Consider the following 24,574-nt stretch of genomic DNA (forward strand, 5'->3'; position numbering starts at 1 on the left):
CAGAGGTTGTGAGGTATATTGGATATATCTCACAATCTCTGAGAATGCCTAACATAGATGTGGATGAAATGTCAGGAGAGAATGCTTCTGGAACATGGCCAAACAGCCTGGAAAACTCACAGCAACCCAGCAATAATGCTGTTTGCAGAGGAGAAAGTGCTGCTGGAAAATAAACTGTCTCTATTACAATGTTGTTATTCACAGCCCCTCAATGTGGATAGATCTATACAGGGCTAAAGTGATGAGTGCATCCTGACTGTAAGAAGCTGCAGATTATAAATTTGCAAGGTAGCTTGAAAAGACAAGAAAATGGTATAAAGGACAAACACAGCTGCATGAAGATCCTACTCAAACTTGCTCAGCTTTTATTGAAACTAATAAGATTTACTTCCTAGCAATAGGATTAAGCTCAACATAAAGCAGCGTCATAAAATGGGCCTTCTAAGCTGCATGAATTGTCCAAGCCACACTTATTTAAGGGTCAATCCTAAAGTTATTTTGCTACCACCAAAGTGCCTAGCTTTTTTGACTCTAAGGAACAGAAGATATAATGGTCTGTTTTGTCAAATTTCAGAAATACACATGCAACCTCTCTAATATTTTCTTTAGCTCTATAATCAAACTAGTAATGCATTTCAAATGGAGAAGTATGTCTGCAATATTGGAAATTCCATAACCTATTGGAAATAAGTGAAGAGAAAACCTATCTTTATCTCTCTCTATTGCCCCCTGGTGGCATTTATGCATGATGGTACCTTTCCACAAATTCTCACCAAGTGGATTTCTAATATTTGTACAAGGCATCATTCTCCTTAATAAGCCAGAACTAATGTGTTGTTCAGTGGAGAATTTGCTATTTAAATAACTTTATTTTTAATGCATTAAGAACCCCAAAAAAGGAATTCTTAAGGAATGTGGGTTGCTGTGAGCTTTCCAGGCTATATAGCCATGTTCCAGAAGCATTCTCTCCTGATGTTTCACCTACATCTATGGCAGGCATCTTCAGAGGTTGAGAGGTCTGTTGGAAACTAGGCAAGTGAGGTTTATATATCTGTGGAACGTCCACGGTTGGAGAAAGAACTCTTTGTTTGAGGCAGGTATGAATGTTGCAATTGGCCACCTTGATTAGCATTGAATAGCCTTTCAGCTTTAAGGGCTGGATGTTTACTGCTTTGGGGAATCCTTTGTTTGGAGGTGTTAGATGGCCCCGATTGATTCATGTCTGGAATTCCTCTTTTTTTCTGAGTGTTGTTCTTTATTTACTGTCAACAGGAAGGAGGAAACCATGAAAATGAACAAAATCTGGCTACCAGTATTAGAAACTCTAAATTCAGGGGAAACCTTTACCTTTAATAGTACAAATACCCACCTTCATACTATTCCAAAATTAATAAATTACCAACACAACTATTACATGCTACCTCTTAACAAACCCTGATCAAATATAAAAAGGAAACATGGAAGTGCACATGTGCATGTATAATATACAGTACAACCCCCTCATATCCATAGGCCAAATCTATCTATCTATCTATCTATCTATCTATCTATCTATCTATCTATCTATCTATCTATCTATCGATGCTCTGTGCATAATGAGTACCTTAAAAACAAAAGAACCAATGAACGAAATCACACAAAATTTGGCAACAAAACATCTCACAACACAAGGAGTGACCATCACTCAGGAAATTATGATTTTGTCATTTGGGAGTTGTAGTTGCTGGCATTCATAGTTGACCTACAATCAAAGAGCATTCTGAACCCCACCAATGATGGAATTGAACCAAACTTGGCACACAGTTCTCCCAGGACCAACAGAAAATACTGGAAGGGTTTGGTGGGCAGGGTCCTTTAGTTTTAGAATTGTAGTTCACCTACATCCAGAGATCACTGTGGACTCAAACAGTGATGGATCTGGACCAAACTCTACATGAATACTAAATATGCCCAAATGTGAACACTGGTGGAGTTTGGGAAAAATAGAATCTTGACATTAAGAGAGCTGTAGTTGCTGGAATTTATAGTTTACCTACAATCACAGAGCATTCTGAACCCTACCAATAGAATTGGGCCAAATCTCCCACACAGAACCCTCATGTGGGCCACAGTAACATGTGGCAAGGGGATGGCTAGTGTTCCATGAAAATGCAAATAACTATGAACCCTATATTTTGATATATTTGGGCCAGAATTGCACTGGAAGACATAGAGAGGTCCACAAACACTACTGGGGGGGGGGGGATAATTTTTGAAAGCATAATGTAGTAATTCCATGTATAGAACTACATTACTGCTAGCTATTCCCCACCTTTTAGACTATAACCCCAGTTGTTCCATCCTGTGTGTAATGTTGCATTGGAGAAACATCAGGCTATGTCCCCACAACCAGATGTAACATGTCAACATCATCCACTGTGACCAGTGACTTATGAAGGTCTCAACCTATACTGGAATGATTTTATGTCCTTCTGCAGGAACATACAGATTTTCTTTGATCTCCTCCCCAGTTTCCACCAGTCACAGAATAATTATTTCAGCAATCCTCTTTGTATAATGTCTGATGGAACCCCATAAGATGTGTTATATTCCAAGTGGTCTGTAGGTAAAAGAACAGCCATTTTGGATCCCCTCCCAAGGTGTTTTCTATGCACCATCAACTGATCCAGAACTAGTTCTGACCAAAGGAAGCTAAAAGTGTTTAACTTCTAGTGTGATGAATCATCACTAATCGGTTTATGCTCCTCTGATGATGTGCTCTGATCCGGTACCATAATTTCCCCCTGTTGCTAGGCAGCAAACGCAGTCACTGTTTTCATCAGCCCTCCCTCCTGAGACTGTAGCTGTCATCTAGTGTGGCTAGAGACATCATGGCACATCTGTAAGTTCCATAAGGATGTAGCTATTTGGAAAAATAATTATATAGAGTCTAGACTTTTAGATCAAGGTTTGACATAGGAGGAAGCAGACAGATGATACAGATGAATAGAAGCTCCTTTTTGCCACAGCCAGATGATGAGGCACACCAATAATTTCGCCCTCTCCCTACAAAGCATTAACTGTCAGCCTACCCATAGGATGAAGAGGAAAGCTTTAGAATACATGCTTCAAACTAGGCTTGCGGGCTGAATCTGGCCCGTCATGTCATTTTATGTGGCCTACCAAATGCTGGGCTACAACTCCTGTAGGTATAACTAGAGCTGATGGGAGTTGTGGTACACTAAGATCTGGAAGGCTGCAGTTTGTACTGCTTAGTCAGGATAGTGGAGTTTGAATTTAGATACAAGGCTAGTGGATATGATGTCTGACATTAAGATGTCGTTTCATTTTCCCTCAACCTCAGAGCCACAAGTGCGGTTGGACTGTAATTCTCATTATCCTCTCTCTTTATGTTGTTGTTGTTCATTTGTTCAGTCATTTCCGACTCTTCGTAACCTCATGGACCAGCCATGCCAGAGCTCCCTGTCGGCCATCACCACCCCCAGCTCCTTCAAGGTCAATCCAGTCACTTCAAGGATACCATCCATCCTCTTGCCCTTGGTCGCCCCCTCTTCCTTTTTCCTTCCATTTCCCCAGCATGTCTTCTCCAAGCTTTCCTGTCTTCTCATGATGTGGCCAAAGTACTTCATCTTTGCCTCTAATATCCTTCCCTCCAGTGAGCAGTCGGGCTTTAATTCTTGGAGTATGGACTGGTTGGATCTTCTCGCGGTCCAAGGCACTCTCAGAATTTTCCTCCAACACCACAGTTCAAAAGCGTCTATCTTCCTTCACTCGGCCTTTCGTATGGTCCTGTTCTCACACCCATGTTTACCATTGCTATGCAGATTTTTGTATAGTGGACAATAAAAAATGATGGAAGGTGTAACTCAATAACATCTGGGGATCTAAATCAAGTAAAAACTAAAAAACGCCAACCACTATTTACAAAAATTATAGTTGGCCCTCTGTTTCCACGGATTCTCTCTCAATCCCTTAGATTCAACGGCCCTCTGAAGGCAGCCATAAGGCTGATCTGGCCCTTGATGAAAATGAGTTTGACATCTCTGATTTAAAAGAGAAAAAAAAAGTCAGATAGCAACTGTTCCGATGGAAATTAAGTTATGGGGAACAGATTATGATTGTTTTGGGAAAATATTTAATTAAGTCTTAATTTTTTTAGGCTAGCCCTAATATATTTCTACAGGAAATATAATTACGACAGAAGCTATTTATGAATGAAGCTCTACCCTGAGTGAAAACCAGCAAAAATAATTTTGTATTTTAAGTACATAATTCCATACTATAATGATTTGGAAATATGCCTTACTGAATGTTCACTCATTACACACTTTAAATTACGTATCATAATTCTTTAATTGGATAACGAACTTTTTAGTGATTACCTTGACAAAATACAGGAGTTTTTATATTACAAATTGTGTAAAAATAGATGCACTTAGAAAATCTATATATTAGATGTCTCATTAAAAAAATGCATCAGAAAGATTTATTTGACAAACCATGGCATGTTTCATTAAAAGTCCACATGAAATATCATTTGACCGTCTTGCTAAGATTGGAAAATCCTACGCCGACACATGTCATTAACACCTTTTCACCACCTTTGCGTTCTTCTCCTGGTGATTTGGTTTCAATTTTAAACATAACCTGGAAAAAACTTCTCAAATGTCGCAGAAACTCAATTCTGAAAAGGAAAAGAAAAGAAGTTGAAGATGAGTATGCAAAGACATCCTAAAGTATACCACAGTTAGTATGGACAGCATCTGAATTATAGTACGATAGGGGAGCAAGGCCTGTCTCAAATGGCAACAGTCTTCCAGGCTTCCCAAGAAGGACTTCAAACTTTTAGAACAGGAAAAATGCATAGAAAAATGGGTAACACTCTCCCCCCAAATGATGGGGAGATAGGGATAGACTAGAGCATGGTCATTCCAAAGTTTGAGAAGGTCTGCAGTTCTTCAGCTCTGCTTTAGAGTCCTTGTCATGGAGGTTCTTCTCAATTCCTTTGTCATGTTTGGGAGTTTATTTCATAGCAATAGTAAGTAGATTATTCACACAACTGAAAGCCAGAGAAGGTCTTTAGACAGTAGGTTAACTTCCAGCTGCAGTAAATCTTGCCAACCGAAAGGCTGACAGTTCAAAGCCCGGGTTGGAGTGAGCTCCTGGCACTCAGCCCAGCTTCTGCCTACCTAGCAGTTCGAAAACAGCAATGTGAGTAGATAAATAGGGATTGCTTTACAGCAGGAAGGTATTTAAGGCACCCATAAGGAAATGCCAAAAAATTCCAACAATTTGATCAAGGAGGAAGTTTACGAACAAAGCTCTTCGGCAGGGAAAATGGAGCGACAATACCACCACCCTCCTGTGGCCGGAACCGAGCAAGGCCTCCAAGATGCTGAAGATGGTAAAAAGCCTATATACCTCTATCTATATATAGTTGTCTGTCTTGTCAATGTATAACGACATTGAATGTTTGCTGTATATGTGTTCTCGGTCCCCTTCAAGGTGAAAAGGGCGGAATATAAATACTGCAAATAAGTAAGTAAGTAAATAGCCTGTCCCATTAACTGATTCCAATGAACTGGACTACAAGGGCCATTCCTACCATGCAGGAATATACAATTAAAGCATTCCTAAAAGATGGCCATCCAGCTTCCCTTTAAAGAGCTCCAAAGGAAAAATCTTTAAATAATTACAGATCTATTGTCAAAGGCTTTCATGGCCGGAATCCATGGGTTGTTGTAGGTTTTTCCGGAACATGGCCATATAGCCCGGAAAAACCTACAACAACCCAATTACAGATCTAATTACATAAGGAGAACAACATGGAAAGAGCTGCTCACAAAAGGTGACCACAAGTTCTACAGCAGGGACTGAGGTTATATGGCTTCTCTGGATATAGTTGGACTGCAAATCTCAGCAGGCATAAACATCTTAGCCAATGGCGAGGAACAATGGGAGTTTCAAGCCAACAACATCAGAGGCCTCACAGAATCCCCACAGTTGCTCTATATCAGTGGTTCACAACCAGTGTTGTTTTGGCCCACAACTCCCTGAAATCCCAGCCAATTTACCAGCTGTTAGAATTTCCGGGAGTTGAAGGTCAAAACATCTGGGTACCCACAGGTTGAGAACCACTGCTGTCCAGTGATGCGCAGTGACAACTTGCTGAATGCACCATTCATAGGAAGACATTGGTTATTATATGTTTTAATGTTTTTTTATTGTATTGGTTTTATATTGATTTTATAATGCTGTTTTAAATGTTTTAATTGTATATTGTGGATTATTATGGCATCAAATTGCTGCCAATTTGTAAGCCGCCTTGAGTTGCCTTAGGGATTGAGAAAGGCGGGATAGAAATATCATAAATAAAAAATAAATAAAAGAAATGACGTAGCAGGACTTGCATGAGAGTTGAGTATTCAGGGAAACCCCTCAAAATCATACTGGCACCAATACATGGCATTCTGAGCATCTATACTTTTAAGGAGATTTTTACTAAGAGGCACTTCCACTCCTAAAGATAAATCATTTTCATGTTACCAAACAGGACTTTTTAATCTAATCCCCTTTTAACTCCAGATTAGAATCCCAAGGCTAAAAACAGCACAAGCCAGTAAGGCACAGGACACTTGGTGGGTTTGGTCTTTGGCAGATGCCTACAGGGTTGAAGCTGAAGGCAGATTAAGGCTCTGATACCACACCAGTTACCATATTGCAGGGAAATTGGTATTCATGTTGTGCAGACAGAAATTAAAAATCAGGCATTCATGCTTATCAGGAGCAATTACATGGTGCTGGAAGATTTCATTAGGCATCACTAAACCCATAAGAATTAAGTCTTTTGTATGCAGACTTTGTCTGAGCTACTACACAGGTTTTGATTGTTGACTATTTTTTCTATTTTCACCCTTGAAAGCACACACACAAATACTAAACAGCACATTCAGATGCAAGATTACATTTGTGGCTGCTTATTTTTTTTTTAAATGATTTTTATTAAAGTGTTTATATAATACATCGAAAGAGTGAGAACATTTAGAGAAGATAGAACAGTAGGAAAAGATATAGAGGATACATAAGAAGAGAAGAAAAAGAAAAAAAAATACAAAACCACAAAAATCTAATAATAAAATAAAATAAAATAAAATATAAAGAAAAATAGAAAAGGGAAAAAATATAAAAAAGTTTGACTTCCATCTCATCGTCAGGTGTAGTGTCTCCAAAATTGTTTCTGTTGTTTTTCTAAACTTTAACTCTTTTTTACTTTTTCTCTTCTTCCTCGTATTTATCAAAAAGTGTCCAATCTGTCCTCTTTATCGGGTTTCCGGTATTTTTCTTCAAATAAAAAGTCAGCTCGTCCATCTCCCTTATTTCTCTTATTTTCCCCAACCAATCTTCCTTAGTAGGCATACTGTCTTGTTTCCAAACTTTTGCTAATTCAATTCTCGCCGCCGTTGTCATATAGGTAAAGAGTTTATCCTCATTGTCTTGTAATTGTAATTCAGAGTCAGTGAAGCCCAGTAAATAATATTCAGGTTTCTTCTTATATATTTTTTTCAAAATTTTTTGAAGCTCTTCATGAATTAAAGACCAGTATTTCATTACTTCTTTACATGTCCACCACATATGGTAAAAAGTACCTGTTTGTTGACATCCTTTCCAGCATTTATCCGAAGAATTCTTGTTTATCAAAGATAATTTCTTAGGAGTGGTGTACCATCTGTGGAACATTTTTATCCAATTTTCTTTTAAATCAGTTGCATAGACATACTTTAGTTTTTTGTTCCACATCTGTTCCCACTCCTTAAATTGAATAGGTCTTCTTATATTTTGTGCCCATTTTATCATACATGGTTTAACCTGTTCAGTTTCCGTTGACCACGTCAGAAGAGTATTATAAATAACCGAGATGACTTTCTTCTTCGCCTTTAAAATTTTTTCCCAAGTCGATCCTTCCCAAGCAAAACCTGTCTTATTATCTTGTTTGATGTAGTCTTTCATTTGTAGATAGTGTAACCATGTCATATTCTTGTTTTTTTCCTTTAAAAGCTCATAAGACTTAATCTCCCCTGTATTGTCTTTTAAAATGTCCTTATATGTCGGCCACGCTCTCCAGCCTAGTAATCTTCTTTGATGTGCCTCCATTGGTGAAACCCAAAGGGGCGTTTTATTGTAGAGCAATTTTTTATATTTTGTCCAAACTCTCAATAAAGATGCTCTAACGAAATGATTTCCAAAGTTCTTTTCCTTTTTCTCTCTTTCATACCACGTGTAGGCATGCCAGCCCACACATAGATCATGTCCTTCTAAATTCAGACATTTTTCATTTTCTAGCAGCATCCAATCTCTTATCCACAAGAGAGCACTTGCGTCATAATATGTTTGTAGATCTGGGAAGCCTAGTCCGCCTCTTGTTTTTTTATCAATTAAATTTATATATTTAATTCTGGGTCTCTTTCCATCCCATACAAATTTCAGGAGTTCTTTGTTCCAACTTTTAAAGATTATTTTACTTCTAATTACGGGGATATTTTGAAATAAAAATAGTAACTTCGGTAATACCATCATTTTAATTAATGCGATTCTTCCTAGTAAAGATAACTTCAATGTTTTCCAATTTTTAAGATCTTTCTGTATTTTAATCCAGGCCGATTCATAATTATTTTTTAACAGTTGGCCATTCTTTGCTGTTATCCAAATTCCTAAGTATTTTAGTTTTTTAACTATTTCCATTCCTGTAGTGGATACAATGTTTTCCTGGTTTTCTTTCTTTACATTTTTTGTTAAAATCTTTGTTTTTCCTTTATTCACCCTGAAGCCTGCTACCTTTCCATATTCTTGCAATTTGTATATCCAATTCTGAAGATTATTTATGGGATCTTCCACAATTCCTAACAGGTCGTCCGCAAAAGCCTTAATCTTATATTCGAATTTTCCAATTTTTACTCCCTTTATATTTGTATCTTCTCTTATTTTCCTCATCAACGGCTCTAAGGCCATAATAAAAATCAAGGGAGATAGCGGACAACCTTGTCTTGTTCCTTTCGTGATTATAAACTCTTCCGATTGTTGACCATTTATCCGTATTTTCGCTCTTTGTACCTCGTAAATAGCGTTAATTGCATTCGTGAATTGCATCCCCATGTCCATTTCCTGGATCAGCATTTTGAAGAAGTCCCAGTTTAGATTATCAAAAGCTTTTTCTGCGTCGATTGATAGGATAGCCGCTTCCTTTTGGTGATTTACTTCAAAATATTCTATCAAATCTAAAACAGTTCGAATGTTATCTTTCATATATCTTCCCGGGAGGAATCCAGCTTGGTCCTCCCCTATCCAGTCAGTCAGAAATTCTTTCAGCCTCGTTGCCAATATGTTGGCAAAGATTTTGTAGTCCACATTCAGTAGGGAAATAGGTCTATAATTTTTAATGTCTTCAGATGGTAGGCCTTCTTTATGTATCATCACTATTTCAGCCTGATTCCAGGATTCTGGGATTATTTGGTTTAACAAGGCCTCATTTAAGACTTTTTTCAACATTGGAAGGATAGTATTCTTCATTGATTTGTAAAAACCCGCTGTAAATCCATCAGGGCCTGGAGCCTTATCTGCATCCATTTTACTCAAAGCTCTGTCAATTTCTCCTTCCGTAATCTCTTTGTTCAATTTTTCCCGTATCTCTTCTGAGACTTTTTCTAATTTAAGTTGGCTTATGTACTCAGCAATATCCTCCTTTTTTATTCCATCCTTGGTATATAATTTACTGTAATATCTTCTGAATTCTTCCATAATCTCCTTGTCCGTCGTATAAACTTTGTCTCCCTCCGTTATTTTTGTTATTTGTGTAGCTTGCTTCTTTTTACGTACTTGTCTTGCTAGCCATTTCCCAGATCTATTCGCATTCTCAAACGTTTGCTGTTTTAAGAATTTTAGCTCTCTTGCTTGTTTTTCTATCTCCAAACGAGACTTCTCCTGTTTAAGTCTCATTAATTCCTTGTTTAACTTCTTACTATCCGGTCTCTTTTTTAACTGCATCTCTTTATCTCCAATCTTTTCCATCACTTCTTTCATTTGTCTATTTCTTTCCTTATTTTTTCTAGCTCCGTGTTGGATAAAATGTCCTCTCATAACGGCTTTCAACGCGTCCCACGTTACTTGTACTTTTGTCTCTTCAATGTCATTAATTTCTAAATAGTCTTTAATAATTGTATTGTAGTGTTTCTTATCTTCCTCTGTCTTAATCAAATTTTCATTCAGTCTCCATTTTCTTTGATAATTTTTCTGGTTTATTTCTATTTCCAATGGGCAGTGGTCAGAGATATCCCTAGGTAATATTTCCATTTGTATTACTTTAGTCGCCAAGTTTTTGGATATCCATGCCATGTCTATCCTTGACCATGTTTGGTGGCGATGTGAGTAAAAGGTATAATCTTGTTTCTTTTCATTTCTGACTCTCCAGGTGTCCTCCAAATCAAATTCCTTTTGTACTTCGAAATTTTTTTGTGGTAGTAGTCCTCCTCCGTCTCCATTCCTCTTTATCTTACTTTTGTCTTTTTGCTTATCCATCACTCCATTAAAGTCCCCAACCATTAAGAGCTCATCAAATTCCGTTTCTCTTAATTTTGTTAGTAAAAATTGAATGAATTTAGTCTTTGGGCCATTTGGTGCATATATATTACATATAAGAATTTTTAAAGATCCCATCGTAACTTTGACTGCCACACATCTTCCTTCCAAGTCCTTAAACGCCAATTCCGGGGAAAGATTTTCTTTAATATATGTTACCACTCCTCTTTTCTTCTTTTCATATGATGAGTAGAATGTCTTACCTATTTTTTTATTATCCAAATGCGCCACATGTTTGTGGCATATATGTGTCTCTTGTAATAGTATGATGTCCAAATCTGCCTTTTGTAATTTTCCAAATTTTTTTTACGTTTCTGGGGTGAGTTCATACCGTTGATATTATTTGAGAAGCATTTAATTTGTCTGTCAGCCATCTTATCCCATTAGATCTGTGTCTTGTCCAATGTCGCCTAAGTTCAGTTCCGAAATCCCTTGCGCCGTTATGTCCGGACCATATGCTCCTTCACCTAAGTCTTCTGATATTGGTACAGTACTCCCCTGTGATTTACTAAATCTTCTGTATTCCTCAGGGGTTTCAATTCTCGGTTTTTTCTTTTCTTTACCATTTCCATTTCCATTTCCTGGTGTTAATGCTTTCTTATCTCCTTTTCTTCCTTCTGGTTTATCCTCTTCTGACTCCTTCAGATGTCAGCCAATACCTTTCTTCTTTATACGTCACCATAATTCCTTCAATTCTCTCCCATCGGAATCTGATTGATCTTTTCTTAAGTTCATCCGTAAGAAAGTAGTATTTTCTTCTTCTACTTAGGGTCGCTTGTGGAAACTCTTTCAGAACTGCAATCTTCGTTTCTTTATAGTAAATTGGCTTCTTATTGCTTCTATACAACACTTCATCTCTAGTCTTTTTTCGTGTAAATTGTACTATCACATCTCGTGGTGTCTTATTTTTCCTAGAATAAAATGAAGAAACTCGGTATGTTTGATCTAGTTCCATCTCCAATTCGTCTTCCTCACATTCCAGGCAATTTGCTATCAGAATAGTAATCAACTGACCAATATCTTCTTCTTTATCTTCTTGAATATTTCTGAATCTTAGATAATAGTCCATTTGTTTTTGTAGCAACTTTTCTTGTTCTATTTCCATCTTTTCCTTTTGTCTATCTATACCTTTAATTCTCTTCAACATATGAGATTGTGTTTCCTCTATCTTCTCCTTGCTGGTTTTCAATTCCTTCACTTCTCCATATAAATGGGATATATCTTTTTTTATTTGCCCAAATTCCTCTTCCATCTTCTTTTTCATTCCTTGGAACTCTTCCGTCATTTCTTTATAATTCTTTTCTTGCTTATTAAAAAACTCTTGTTGTTTGTCCGCCATATCCTTTTTTAAGGCATCTTGTTTTTCCGACAGTTTTTTTATTTCCTTCAGTATATTCTCCATGTTGAGACTGGTATCTAAGGATCCTCTTCTTGTCTGGACTTTCTCCTTCTCTTGCTTCCCTTTTAATGACATCTATTTTTTGTTAATTACTCCAACAATTACTCCAACAATTACACCACCAATTTCTGTTTGCTTCCTTCAATTCATTAATAATTTCTGTAATTAACACCAATTATTTAATTTTTGATTAATTATTAATTATATATCTAAATAATTGATTTTAATTTGGTATATATCAATATTTTAAATAATTTTATCAAACAATAATCAAAAATCACTAATCAATAATCAATTTATCTTCTTCAATTGCAATTTATTCCCTGGAGATAGTCTATACTAATTACTATAAATTTAATCCAATTAAAACTCAATTTGTTTTTATTTACTTATTTAATTATATTAATTAATCAATTATATAGTTTGTTTTATCTTATCTTATCTTGTCCGCAATCGCGTTCAATCTCGTATATCTTCTTTATCTTTTCTGGCCTCTTCTGGGGTCCTGCCTCGGTTTACTCCTTTCTTCTGCTTCTCTTCCTGGTTCTCGTCTTCTTCTCGTCCTGGTCCCTGTAGATCCTGAAGTTCTCGTCTGCTTCTCTTCCTCGTGGCTCGTCTTCTTCTCGTCCTCGTTTCAGCTCCGCGTCTGTTTCTCGTCCTCGCTTTTGCCCTGCCGCTTTCCGCTGTGTCTTGCCTCTCCGTAGCGTTCTTTTTCTATGGTATCTTCTACCTCTCTATGATTCCTCCTGCCTCTCTATGGTTTCTACCTTCTTCCGCCTTTCTTCAATAGGTCCGCCTCTTCCTTTATCGTCGCTTCCCCTTCCTTCTTCTCCCCTCCTGCGTCACTTCCTGGAGCCTCTTTGCAAGATTGTTTATAAAGAAGGGGCTCGCTAGCCACAACAATATGGCACTCAAGGTCGGAGTTTTATTTTCTTCTTCTTAGTCCGGAATGGAGGATGGAGAGGCAGGGGAGGCGAGAGGGGCAAAAGAGCACACAATCGGGAGCGCGGCAGAGAAACAGTTTCTTTAGCTTTCCAATTAAACCCTGGGCTTTATTTCTTTTTCTTTCTAAACCTCTCCTTTGGCACGGCGGTTTTTCTCTAACTTCAAATTTCAGAGTAAATTTATTATTTATTATTTATTGTCCCAATTTGATCAAATTGGCTCTTAATTTCCTTCCCGGTCCCGTTTTGATTAACCTTCTTTCTTTAGTAAAGTTCCGCTGCTTCTTCTTGGCTCCTCTTTACTCTTCTCTAATCTCCAAATCTCGAAAAATCTTACTCCTCTCCTTCAGCTCTGAATATTTCATAAAAGTCCCATACCTGGCAGTGAGACCTTCTCAATTTTCTCCTCAGAGTTTCTTATTTCTTTCTTCTTTCTTTTGTATGGGCTGGCTACAGTTGAAACAGGCTTGTGCCTGATCCCAGCGGGGCGGTTGCTTCCCGCTCGCCCGGATCCCCCTCGGCCCCCCTCCTTGAGGGAAAGGGGTTCTTGGGGGCTCTACGGGCCTCTGCAGGTTCGCTGCACCTTCGCCTTCAATCCGGCAAAGGTGGGGGAGCGATGTGCTCACCCTATAACCACCTCTACGCTGGTTCCTCGCCGGAGCTCCCTCTCAGCGCGGCTTGCCCGCAGCCATTACCCACCGGAAGTCGTGGCTGCTTATTTTTGAAAAGAAAAAGGTTACTTGGAAGTATGATAGAGGTGAACAACATTAAGCACAGTGCGATTAAGTAGCCATGGAGAAGATTTTCTTCATAACACCAGAATGCAGGGTCACCTAAGAAACCTGAATGATGGTAAATTCAGGTAACATAAAAGGAAGTGCTTCTTTATACTACACATAGTAAAACTGTGGAACTCACTGCCACAAGATGGATTGCCAGTTCGGATGGCTTTAAAAGGAAATGGTATGAAATTGTGTGTGTTGAGGCCATTACTAGATACTACTCAGGATGGGTGTACATCACTTCCAGTATGAGAGGCAGTTTGTCTTTCAATCGCATGAGACAGAGAATGTAGATCAGTGGATCCCAACCTTTTTTTGACCCGGACCACTTGACCAGGGACCACTCTCCAACATTAGTACAAAAGGGTTAAAAATCAGTTTTTGGTCAACTTTAGATTTGCTTTGGCTATTTGGGATGCTGATTCAGAAAATTGCATTGGGTAGACCACATCAGCTGTAGTTTCTGATACAGAACATAAGTCATCCGGTCGTTGCCATCTGCAGGCCCACAGAAAACCACATTTAATAAGAGGGTTTTGTTAGAACAGTCACTTTAGTTGCAACGGTGTAGTAACAGTGAGGCCGCAGACCATATTTTAGTTCTAGCGGACCACTGGTGGTCCACGAACCACAGGTTGGGAACCACTGATGTAGATGGATTCATACCTTGTTGGTTGGCAACTTACTGGCTGGTGGGTGAATTAATATACAGAATGGTGGATTTAGATTGGCCTCCACTCTGATCCAGCAAAGCTTATTCAGACACATATAACACCGTGCTTAATGGAGCTTACACCAAACAAAGTGTTTATAGGATTCAGGATGTGGAAGCAATGAGTCACAGGCAGTGAAGCTACTTCCAATAAGCCATCTTTCTTAGCACAGCAGTGTAAATTACATTTCAAAAATAACATTTCCAGTGAAAGAGAAACCATTCTGTCAGTACAAAAGCTTTTGATCATTTTTAACCCTTTTAAGGAGATTCTGGACGCATTATGGCTTTCAAAAAAATTATGCCATTTTCTCATCAATCTTAATGTTTCTTAAGTTGTACGGTTTATCATGGAAACGACATCTAATGACATTCTACCCTCCAGTTGTGAAAGAACTCCATCTGAACATAAGGAAGCACTTCCTGACTGTGAGAGCTGTTCAGCAGTGGAACTCTCTGCCCTGGAGTGTGGTGGAGGCTTCTTCTTTGGAAACTTTTAAACAGAGGCTGGATGGCCATCTGTCGGGAGTGCTTTGAATGCAATTTTCCTGCTTCTTGGCAGGGGGGTTGGACTGGATGGCTCACGAGGTCTCTTCCAACTCTATGATTCTATGATCCTTATTTGAATTTAGATACTCTGCAGCCAGGCTTTCTGGGATATTGTAACTGTGACATCTACTAGGAGCATCACTCTTCAACATTGAGGAGTTAAGCATGTCTGTAGCATGCCTTTCTATAGGGGCTAATGGTATTCTGAATATAATGTTTGGGTCTCAGCTTTTATGTAGACAGTTACATGTATAAAGGAAGAAAAAATATTTTCCATACTTTAAAAGGAAATATAATCTCAATCAGGTACGGGCAAAGTGAGAACGGATACTATCTTTGTAAAACTGTTTTTTGTGCTCCACAATCTGCCCAGAATCTCTTGACCACCTTTTTTTGCCCTTCCCCACCTAAACTGTCTTTCCTGGAAGTCTCTAAACATAAGAATGAACTTTTTTAATAGGTTGCAACCCCCCTTGCACTGCTAAACATAAAAAAATGACCCATTTTTCAAAACTGACTTCCAGCCATTTCTACCCATCATTTCTGGCATTGCCTCCAGCCCCTGTGGCTCAAGAAGCAGAAATTGGTCTCCAGAACTACCAGTTTCCTATCAATGTACGGACTTGTTGTCCAAGGCTTTCATGGCCAGAATCACTGGGTTGCTGTGAGTTTTCCAGACATGTTCCAGAAGCATTCTCTCCTGCATATTATTTGAAAACACAGAAATGCTGGACCAATCTAATAACCACCATATCAGGCTACACAGAGAAGCCATTGAAATCCACAAGCATGTGGGCAATTTCAACAGAAAGGAAGAAACCATGAAAATGAACAAAATCTGGATACCAGTATTTTAAAAAACTCTAAAATCAGGACAGTAAATAAAGAGCAACACTAAAAAAAACAACAACAAAAAACAACAGGGGAATTCCAGACATGAATCAATCAGGGCCAGCTAACACCTCCCAACAAAGGAGCTCCCAGATAGCACTCTGCCAGGCTTTGAAGCTACAAGGCCATTAAATGCTACTTAGCCGTGTTTTTAGCCCTAGTTTTTTATTCTGTACATGCAGCCCGCTTTCTGTGTTATGTTTTGTTTATGAATTATTTTATTGTAATTTTATTTTGTTTGCTGTGTCCTTATGTTTTATGCTTTATGTATTTTATTATGTTGTTGTTATGTTTTGATTTCATTTATTGTATTGCGTTGTTGGGCTTGGCCTCATGTAAGTCGCCCCGAGTCTCCACTGGGAAGATTATTATTATTATTATTATTATTATTATTATCTTTATTTGTACCCCGCTAGCATCTCCCGAAGGACTCTATGCGGCTTACAAAGGCCAAGGCCTCAAAACACAACATAACAATACAACACCTAAAGCAAATTAAAAACAGTTAAAGCAATATTAAACAACAAGCAATAAACAATACATCAAGACACTATAAAACTGGGCTGGGCCAGGGTAATGGGTACAAGATTAAAAGTGCTGATGTGACAGGTGATATGTAAGGATTATAGGGTAAGTGCAGTGTGCAGTGTGCGGCAATCTTAGTTCTAATAAAGTGCTTCTGGGACTTGTTATTGGAGATTCCTATTCTGGAAAGGCACATCGGAACAGCCAGGTCTTCAAGTTCTTTCTAAAGTCTGCCAATGTAGGGGCCTGTCTAAGATCTTTTGGGAGGGTGTTCCAGAGTCGGGGGGCCACCACAGAAAAGGCCCTGTCTCGCATCCCCACCAAGCGCGCCTGCAACGCAGGCGGAATCACGAGCAGGGCCTCTCCAGATGAATGAAGTGAGCGCGTGGGTTCATAAATGGAGATGCGGTCACGCAGGTAGGATGGTCCCAAACCATTTAGGGCTTTGTAGGTAAGCACCTGCACCTTAAATTGGGCTCGGAAAATAAACGGCAGCAGGTGGCAGGGTACAAATAAAGATGATGATGATGTTGATGTTGATGATGATTATTATTATTCAAGGTGGCCAATTGCAACATTCACATTTGCCTCAAGCAGACAAGAGTTCTTTCTCCAACTCTGGACATTCAAGATATATAAACCTCACTTGCCTCCTTTCCAACAGACCCCTCAACCACTGGGGATGCCTGCCATAGATGTGGATGAAATGTCAGGAGAGAATGCTTCTGGAATATGGCCATACAGCTCGGAAAACTCACAGCAACCCAGAACTATGGTATAGATGGCCCTCTGTATTCACGAATTCTGCATCCATGGATTCAACCATCCATGGCTTGAAAATACTGCCCCTCAAAATCCTAAAAACAAACCCTGACTTTGCTATTTTATGTAAAAGATAACACTGTGTGCAATGAGACATAAACATCCATGGGGATACTGGGGTCAAACCCCATTGACTACAAAGCACCTGTTGTATAGGGAATGTTTTTAGTGTTGCACAGCTACATGTACTCAAAGGGAAGAAAGAATCAAATAGAGGTGCAAATGATTGGGATAAGACTCTGATCCAAATGTGAAGCCTAACTGCAATGATGCAGGCATCAGAGACAGGAGTCAGAGTAGACAAGCATCAGGCACAAGAAGGCAAAATCGGGTGGTATAAAGAGAAAGAAGTTCAGAGAAAAAGATTTCCAGCAAAAACTTCAGGGACACATTCCTCAACCCCCATGTGCCCAGTTCGACAATTGTCAGCCATGCAGCACTGTTCATGTAGGTGCTAAGCAACAAATATTAACCTATATGCTCCAGGATGACATGGTGGCTAAAATTTAGCTTCCATGTCAGTGAAGCAGTGGATCTGACCCAAGTTTGTGCCAAATGTTCAAGGAGCTGTCTTAAGTGCCGAGCCCTACTCTCAAAAGGTGTTTCGCGTCTTGAAAGGCTCCAATTGGTCTGGGTGTGGAATGAATCCAGCACCCAACTGAAATGGCAGCCATCAGATGCCGTGGTTAAAATGACTGCCTTCATGGCAGACCTTCCAAAGGCTTCAAACAGATTTGTCTAAAATGAAAAATTGATCCCTCTCCTGGCCACTGGAGCCCCCGGTGGCTCAATGGGTTAAACCCTTGTGCCAGCAGGACTGAAAACCAACAGGTTGGAGATTTGAATCTGGGGAGAGCACGGATGAGCTCCCTCTGTCAGCTCCAGCACCCCATGCAGGGACATGAGAGAAGTCTCCCACAAGGATGGTAAAACATCAAAACATCCGGGTGTCCTCTGGGAAACGTTCTTGCAGACAGCCAGTTCTCTCACACCAGAAACAAGTTGCTCCTGACATACACACACACACACACACACAAAAATACAGGCCACTTTCATGTGATTTCTGGACAGAGGTATTAGCAGGTGAGCCTAGGCTAGAAAGGCTGGTGGATAGAAACAGGACCGGTTTCCTAGCAACCCAAGTCAAGAAGGCCTTTGAATTGCCACTAGAAAATCAACCGCTACCCAAGAATTGACTGGCAAGACTAATAATATTCTGCACAACACCAAGAAGATATGAGCGTTTTTTTTTAAATGCCTTTTTAAAAAAGGCACTAAAACTGAAGCTCAAGAATGAGAGTGGGCCAGGAGAAGGGGCTTTGCATAAACAAGCCTCAGGTCTCAATTAATATGGGATAGATCAGTGGTTCTCAACCTGTGGGTCCCCATGAAGGAGACGTGGTTTTAAAAGGGAATTTTCAGGGATGTTCCCAATGTTCTGATTTACTGCCATATTGACCTGTTTCTGCAGTGAGACTTTGTTTACAGAAAATGCTGATAGTTTGAGAAAACGTTGCTGCTGAGAGGAAGTTACTATTCAGAGATTTAAAAGTATATCTGGACAAAACCAGCTAGTTGGTGGCTAGTTAGAACTCCCAAATTTCCCAGTCGCTCTGGAGTTATGTTTGCAGCAGAATAACAGATAAGATTGATTCATTAAGACAGCCATGGTCAGAGAACAATAGACTATAGTTGTGCTATAGTTGCACTATTGTTAGGGTCCCACGTGTGCTATCGTGTCAGTCAAAATAATAAAGAACCAATGAGCAATTGTACGGCTAGCTTAGACCGATGAAATGATTTGTCTTTGGAAATCAATGAGAATTTGTATTCAATTTACTGTCAAAAATAATAAAAACTCTGCAGCCCAATTGGGGGTTGCAACAAACCGTTTGATTGTATTTCTATATACATGTTTGTCGATATTGCTATGGCCATGTGACATGAATCTAACCTTTTGCCAGGAAGGCTGAAGCCTGGAAACATGTTGAGAGATAGGCAGGAGAGCTAAGAGGCAAGAGGGAGGAGTCAGCCGGCTCCTGATTGGCTAGAGCAGTCAGGGGAGGAGTTAGGTTTTAGAGGGGAAAAGGCTGTGTCTTTTTGACAAGCGAGAAAGAAGGGCTTTAAACATCGTAGAGTGAAGAAGTATTTTAGGGAGAGGGAGCTGAGAGGAATTTAGACAGGGAGAACTTTTGAAGTGAGCCTTGAGGTTAGAGCATAGGAAAGGCAAAGGTTCCTGAGTCACTGTACTTAGAAGGGTCAGTGAAGGAAAGCCTATTTTGCTCTGTGAGGCAGTCAGTGGGCTGTTCTCAGAGACACACTGTGTCAGTGAAGGGAGCAGTGTGAAACAAGGAACTCACAAGGAACAAAGTTAAAGTCTTGAGAGAAGACTGTTTGTCTAAACCAGCTAAGCCTCTGAAACGCATTACACTTTTGTACCACTCTTATTAAGAGTTGCTTTGTTCACCAAGTTTAAAATAAACCTGTTTATAGTTTCATCTTAAACTGGTGTCTGCCTCGGTCTATTACAATCATTAGATCTCAGCTAGCCTAAAGAAGATTACTTTCAGTCCAGTCAGTGAGAGAAACAGCCACTGAAGAAGAACAAAGGGCTTGAACCTAATTTACCAATTTCACATTCACACTTATGTTTTCCTCAAACATATATTGAGGTGGTGGCGGCGAATCTGCCAAATACATCGGTCAATAACTACATCACAGTTGGTCACTTAATAAATATATTACTGAGGTGGGATAAGAGAGTCTTTCCCCCTCGTCTTAGTCAATTATCTTTGTTAAAGTAGTGTCCAGCTGAACGTTAACATCTTTACACTGCTGGTAGAGGTGGGATTGTTTGTCCCCCGCTGCCCAAGATTACGTTGATCTTTGTTACACTGGTGGCAGCGGTGGGATTGCTTGTCCCCTCTGCCCAGTGTGTCGCTTATCTCGTTTATATTGGTGGCAGCGGTGGGATTGCTCTCCCCACTGCCAAAGATAACGTTGATCTTTGTTATACCATGCAATAAAGCCTTTGTAGTAAGAACCCAACTTATGGCTTCCTCCTTGCATGGCTACATTGGGCCATTGAGGGAACTCCTAAGCTTGTGCATTTAGAGTGACTCTACATCGATGCCCCTTCACCCAGATGTTTTGGCCGTCAACTCCCACCTTCACTATCAGCTGGTAAACTGGCTGGGATTTCTGGGAGTTGTAGGCCAAAACACCTGTAGACCCATAGGTTGCAAACCACTGGGATAGATGCACCTGAAGAAAGACCCAATGAAAACAGCGGGCTTTACTCCCAGGGGTGAAGTATATATCTACCTCAATACAAGTTATCCTCTAATATTGAAGAGTTAAGACAAGGTGTTTGTGCTGTGGACAGCACTGAGGCAATGCCCAATGTCTCAAAAGATGGGTACAACCACACTTAGCCCAGCCTTGAGAGAGAAGAGAGCGAAGGTGAGGAAAAGCCAGAAAACAAGGAAGAACTTGCCATATGCTATCAAGGAAGACTCACAATGTTTGGAGGTAAAAAATGGGCAGAAGAAACACCAGCAAGTTTTACCAACTCGCTGCTGCTGCTAGTTTTGCCTGGAGAACCCAGTTATATGAGCGAGTAGAGGTAGAGGACACTGGAAAGAATTTTGGCCAGAACATGGCTCACTTTTTTTTCAACCAAGCCAAATGAAGAAGGCAAGGTGTTCAAGTTGCAAACTAACTTGCTTTATTGGGCACCCTAATTTTATCTCCCCACGATAACCATGGCTGCCAATTGTGTTATGTAAATTCCTTTGTACCCATCCAAACCTGGCGCTTTGAACAAGCTTTTTGTTGGAGTTCAACCTGTCTAATGAACAAGGTCCTCTGAATGTTGGTAGTGACAATGAGGTTTATGTGTCTAATAATGAGATTGCTCTAGATGCAGGGAATGACAATGGGTTTCCTGTTCAACGTGACTTTTCTGATGGGAATGTTCCTGAAGCGTTTGGGGATGATGGTTTGTTCCCTGGGCCTGAATTGCTATCAGAGAATTCACAAGGCTTTGAGCCTGAGAAACTCTTGGCACCTGGGCCAGCTGCAGAAATTAACGAGCCAGTAGATAGGAGAAATGCTTTCAGTCAGCAAAGACAAACAAACCAGGCTCTCAGGTGCTCTGCCAGATTGCGGGAGAGATTGATAACAAACTCAAGGCTGAAAAGAAATCCATTCCTGGCTGCTTGGGATAAAGGGGATAAAAGTGCCAAGTACAGAATCTGTAGCCAGACGAAACAACGTTGGAATTGAGTCAAGACTTTGTCTCAGGTCCCTGGAAGCCTTACCTTGGATAGATTCCTGTGTTAAGTGCCTTGTTCGATTCATGCTCAAGTTTTGGTGTTTTACCTTGGAAGTTCCAGTATTTATTTTCATGAACCCTGATGGACTAATTTCCTGGCCAATTTTTGTTCTATCTATCTTTCTACCTAATTGGATTTGCCAATTTTTGTGGATTTACTGCTACTACTTTTAAATAGCTTCAATAAACTGCTTGCATTTTACTCATTTGTAAAATGAGTAAAATGTTTTTGTCAGACATTTTAAAATGTTTAAAGTCAGAGGGCTTCCTGGCCTGGAGTGCAACACCTTTGGAAATGCTGTGCAATAGACAAACACGGAATTGTGTAAGATTGAAACATGGATTGGCATAGACAATGCTACTGGAAAATGAGATTAATAGGAAGACATTGGTTATTATATGTTTTTAATGGTTTTTGTATGGATTTTATAATGTTGTTTTAAATGTTTTAATTGTATGCTGTGGACTGTTATGGCATCAAAGTGCTGCCAATTTGTGAACCACCTTGAGTCACCTTAGGGATTGAGAAAGACAGGATAGAAATGTTGTAAATAAAAAATAAATAACTTGTTTTCAGAAATAGGACTTTCTGAGCAGATTCTCAAGGTGCACCTGATAGAAAGACTACAGCAGGCATGGGCAAACTCGGGCCCTCCCTCCAGGTGTTTTGGACTTCAACTCCCACCATTCCTAACAGCCTCAGGCCCTTTCCTTTCCCCCTCTTAGCCGCCAATACTCAGCAGTAGTTTTCCAGTACATCCCATCTCATTGTGATGGCACCATCATTCTTCAGTTATCACAGTACTGTACCTTTCAGATATACAGCACCGGTACCATGATAACCGAAAAAGGACAGTTCACAGTCTAGTTGTTTTAATACTATTCCCAAATGAATATGCCACTTGGCAGGCAATGTGAAGGATCCCCAAATCAAAGGCAACCACTTTTAAACCCAGAAACAACAAACCAAGTGCTAAGAAAGCAATAGTCAGATCTAATATCCACACCCATACGGGAAAAAGAAGGAATTTCCCTTCTGGCACAAGATGATTAAATAGAAAACACACGCACGGCAAAACTCAACGGTCCCTGACAGTTCCCCTGAATGAACAGAGATCATATTAAAATGTGTGTTTTAGCATTAACAGTCCAAAAGGACCACTGCTCTATGCTGAAACTACTAGAAATGCAGGCCAAAGGGCTATAAAAACACTCTCTCCCTCGTGTGTGTGTAGTCTGTCACTGCAAGTTAAATTTCTCTGTCCTTGTGGTGCAGCAATGAGTACAAAAAGCCATCGGCCTGCATGAAAACAAACACCATGTACTGTGTGGCATCACATGGATTAAAAAGTAGCTCTTCCTGCAGCAACAAGCTAAGTATTCAAAGCAAGAATGAAAAAGAAATCATTCAATACAATTATCAAAACAGAACAGGACTGGGTAATTAAGATTTTAAAAGGGGGGGGGGGAGAGAGAGAGAACTTACGTATATGGTGACAGTGGTCCCAACAGGACTTTGGAAACATCCTGCTGTCCAAGGGTCATGAGGAGTAGGACGAGGGTTTGGTTTGTTGAATCCACACAGCCTCCCTACAAAGGCAAACACTTTAATAATTAAGCTTTGTACTAACCAGATAATATGGGCAGAAAGGGGAATACGGAAGGGGAGGGAAAAACATACTCTACACTCCAAGAGTCAAAAGACAAAACATGAATGATTTCGTAACAAAATGGGAAACAAGTTTGAAATTATTAGCAGGATCTACCTATTAGTGTGTGTAAATAGTCTTCTAATTCCTGGCTAAAATTAAACTGTTTGGGTGGGTCACCTTTCAACTGCAGATTGTAACAGCATCATCTCAAACTCTTAGAATGGAAGATCTTGTAATGGTGCCTCAAAGAGACAACCTGCCCTGGGGTACCATCTATGGATGTACTTGAAATAGCAACTACGGGCCCTTCCACACAACTGCTTTGAACTGGAACATATGGCAGTGTGAACTCAGATAACCCAGTTCAAAGCAGATATTGTGGGATTTTCTGCCTTCATATTCCGGGGTATATGGCTGTGTGGAAGAGCCCTTCCTATTGCCCTCTGAGGCTAATGGAGGGCAGTCTCATAGTGCAGAAAGAGCCTTGTGTCACTGCATCTGCTCAGACGGAAGACCCACTGAATTCAACAGGGCTTACTCTCATTATACAGGCAGTCTCCAAGTTACAAACATCCTACTTACATAGAACTCCAAGTTACAAACGGGGGTGAGACAACAGGAAGTGACAGAAACCTACTCCTAGGAAGGGACATTTACTCCTGGAAGAGTTATCATGGGGAAAAGGCATCTCCGCTGAAGCTTTCTTACCAATCCTTGTTTCCTTGACAACCCAAATTTTTCAAAATCCAATTGTTACAAGGATAGAAAGTGAGGTGAAACCTTCTGAACAGGGGCGGAGACAGCAAAACAAACATTACAGGAGTGTTAACCCTTTCCTATGCTATCCAAAGCTTGCATATATAAAAGGTAAAGGTTTCCCCTGACATTAAGCAGAGTCATGTCCAACTCTGTGGGGTGGTGCTCATCTCCATTTCTAAGCTGAAGGGCCGGCGTTGTCCATAGATGCCTCCTGGGACATGTGGCCAACATGACTGAATGGAGCGCTGTTACCTACCCACAGAAGCAGTACCTATTCACATTGCATGTTTCCAAACTGCTAGGTTGGAAGAAGCTGGGGCTAACAGTAGGAGGTCACCCCACTCCCCAGATTCAAACCGCCAACATTTCAGTCAGCAAGTTCAGCAGCTCAGCAGTTTAACCCACTGCACCATCAGGCAGCCCTGCATATGTGTGTGTGTGCGCGTGTCATGTAATCCAGATTATCAAAGAGGATAATCCACATTTTCTTCTTTGAACTGGATTATATGAGTGTACACTGCCATATAATCCAGTTCACATCAGATAATCTGGATTTTATATGGCAGTGTAGAAG

At 39.9% G+C, this 24,574-nt stretch overlaps 1 protein-coding gene across 1 annotated transcript in view; it reads right to left on the minus strand.

The window, feature by feature from the left end:
- Positions 1 to 4,334: 4,334 nt before the first annotated feature.
- The window catches only part of RCL1 (RNA terminal phosphate cyclase like 1), a 34,608-nt gene continuing 14,368 nt past the window's right edge, over positions 4,335 to 24,574 (minus strand). The window contains exons 8-9 of the mRNA XM_060762279.2: positions 23,076 to 23,179; positions 4,335 to 4,684 (exon numbers count right to left, since the gene is read on the minus strand). Of these exons, the coding sequence (XP_060618262.2) occupies positions 4,534 to 4,684; positions 23,076 to 23,179 (255 nt within the window). The 3' untranslated portion in view covers positions 4,335 to 4,533. The remainder of the gene's footprint in view (positions 4,685 to 23,075; positions 23,180 to 24,574) is intronic.

Source organism: Anolis sagrei, chromosome 2 (genome assembly GCF_037176765.1).
Source record: "Anolis sagrei isolate rAnoSag1 chromosome 2, rAnoSag1.mat, whole genome shotgun sequence".
Taxonomy (NCBI): Eukaryota; Metazoa; Chordata; class Lepidosauria; order Squamata; family Dactyloidae; genus Anolis; species Anolis sagrei.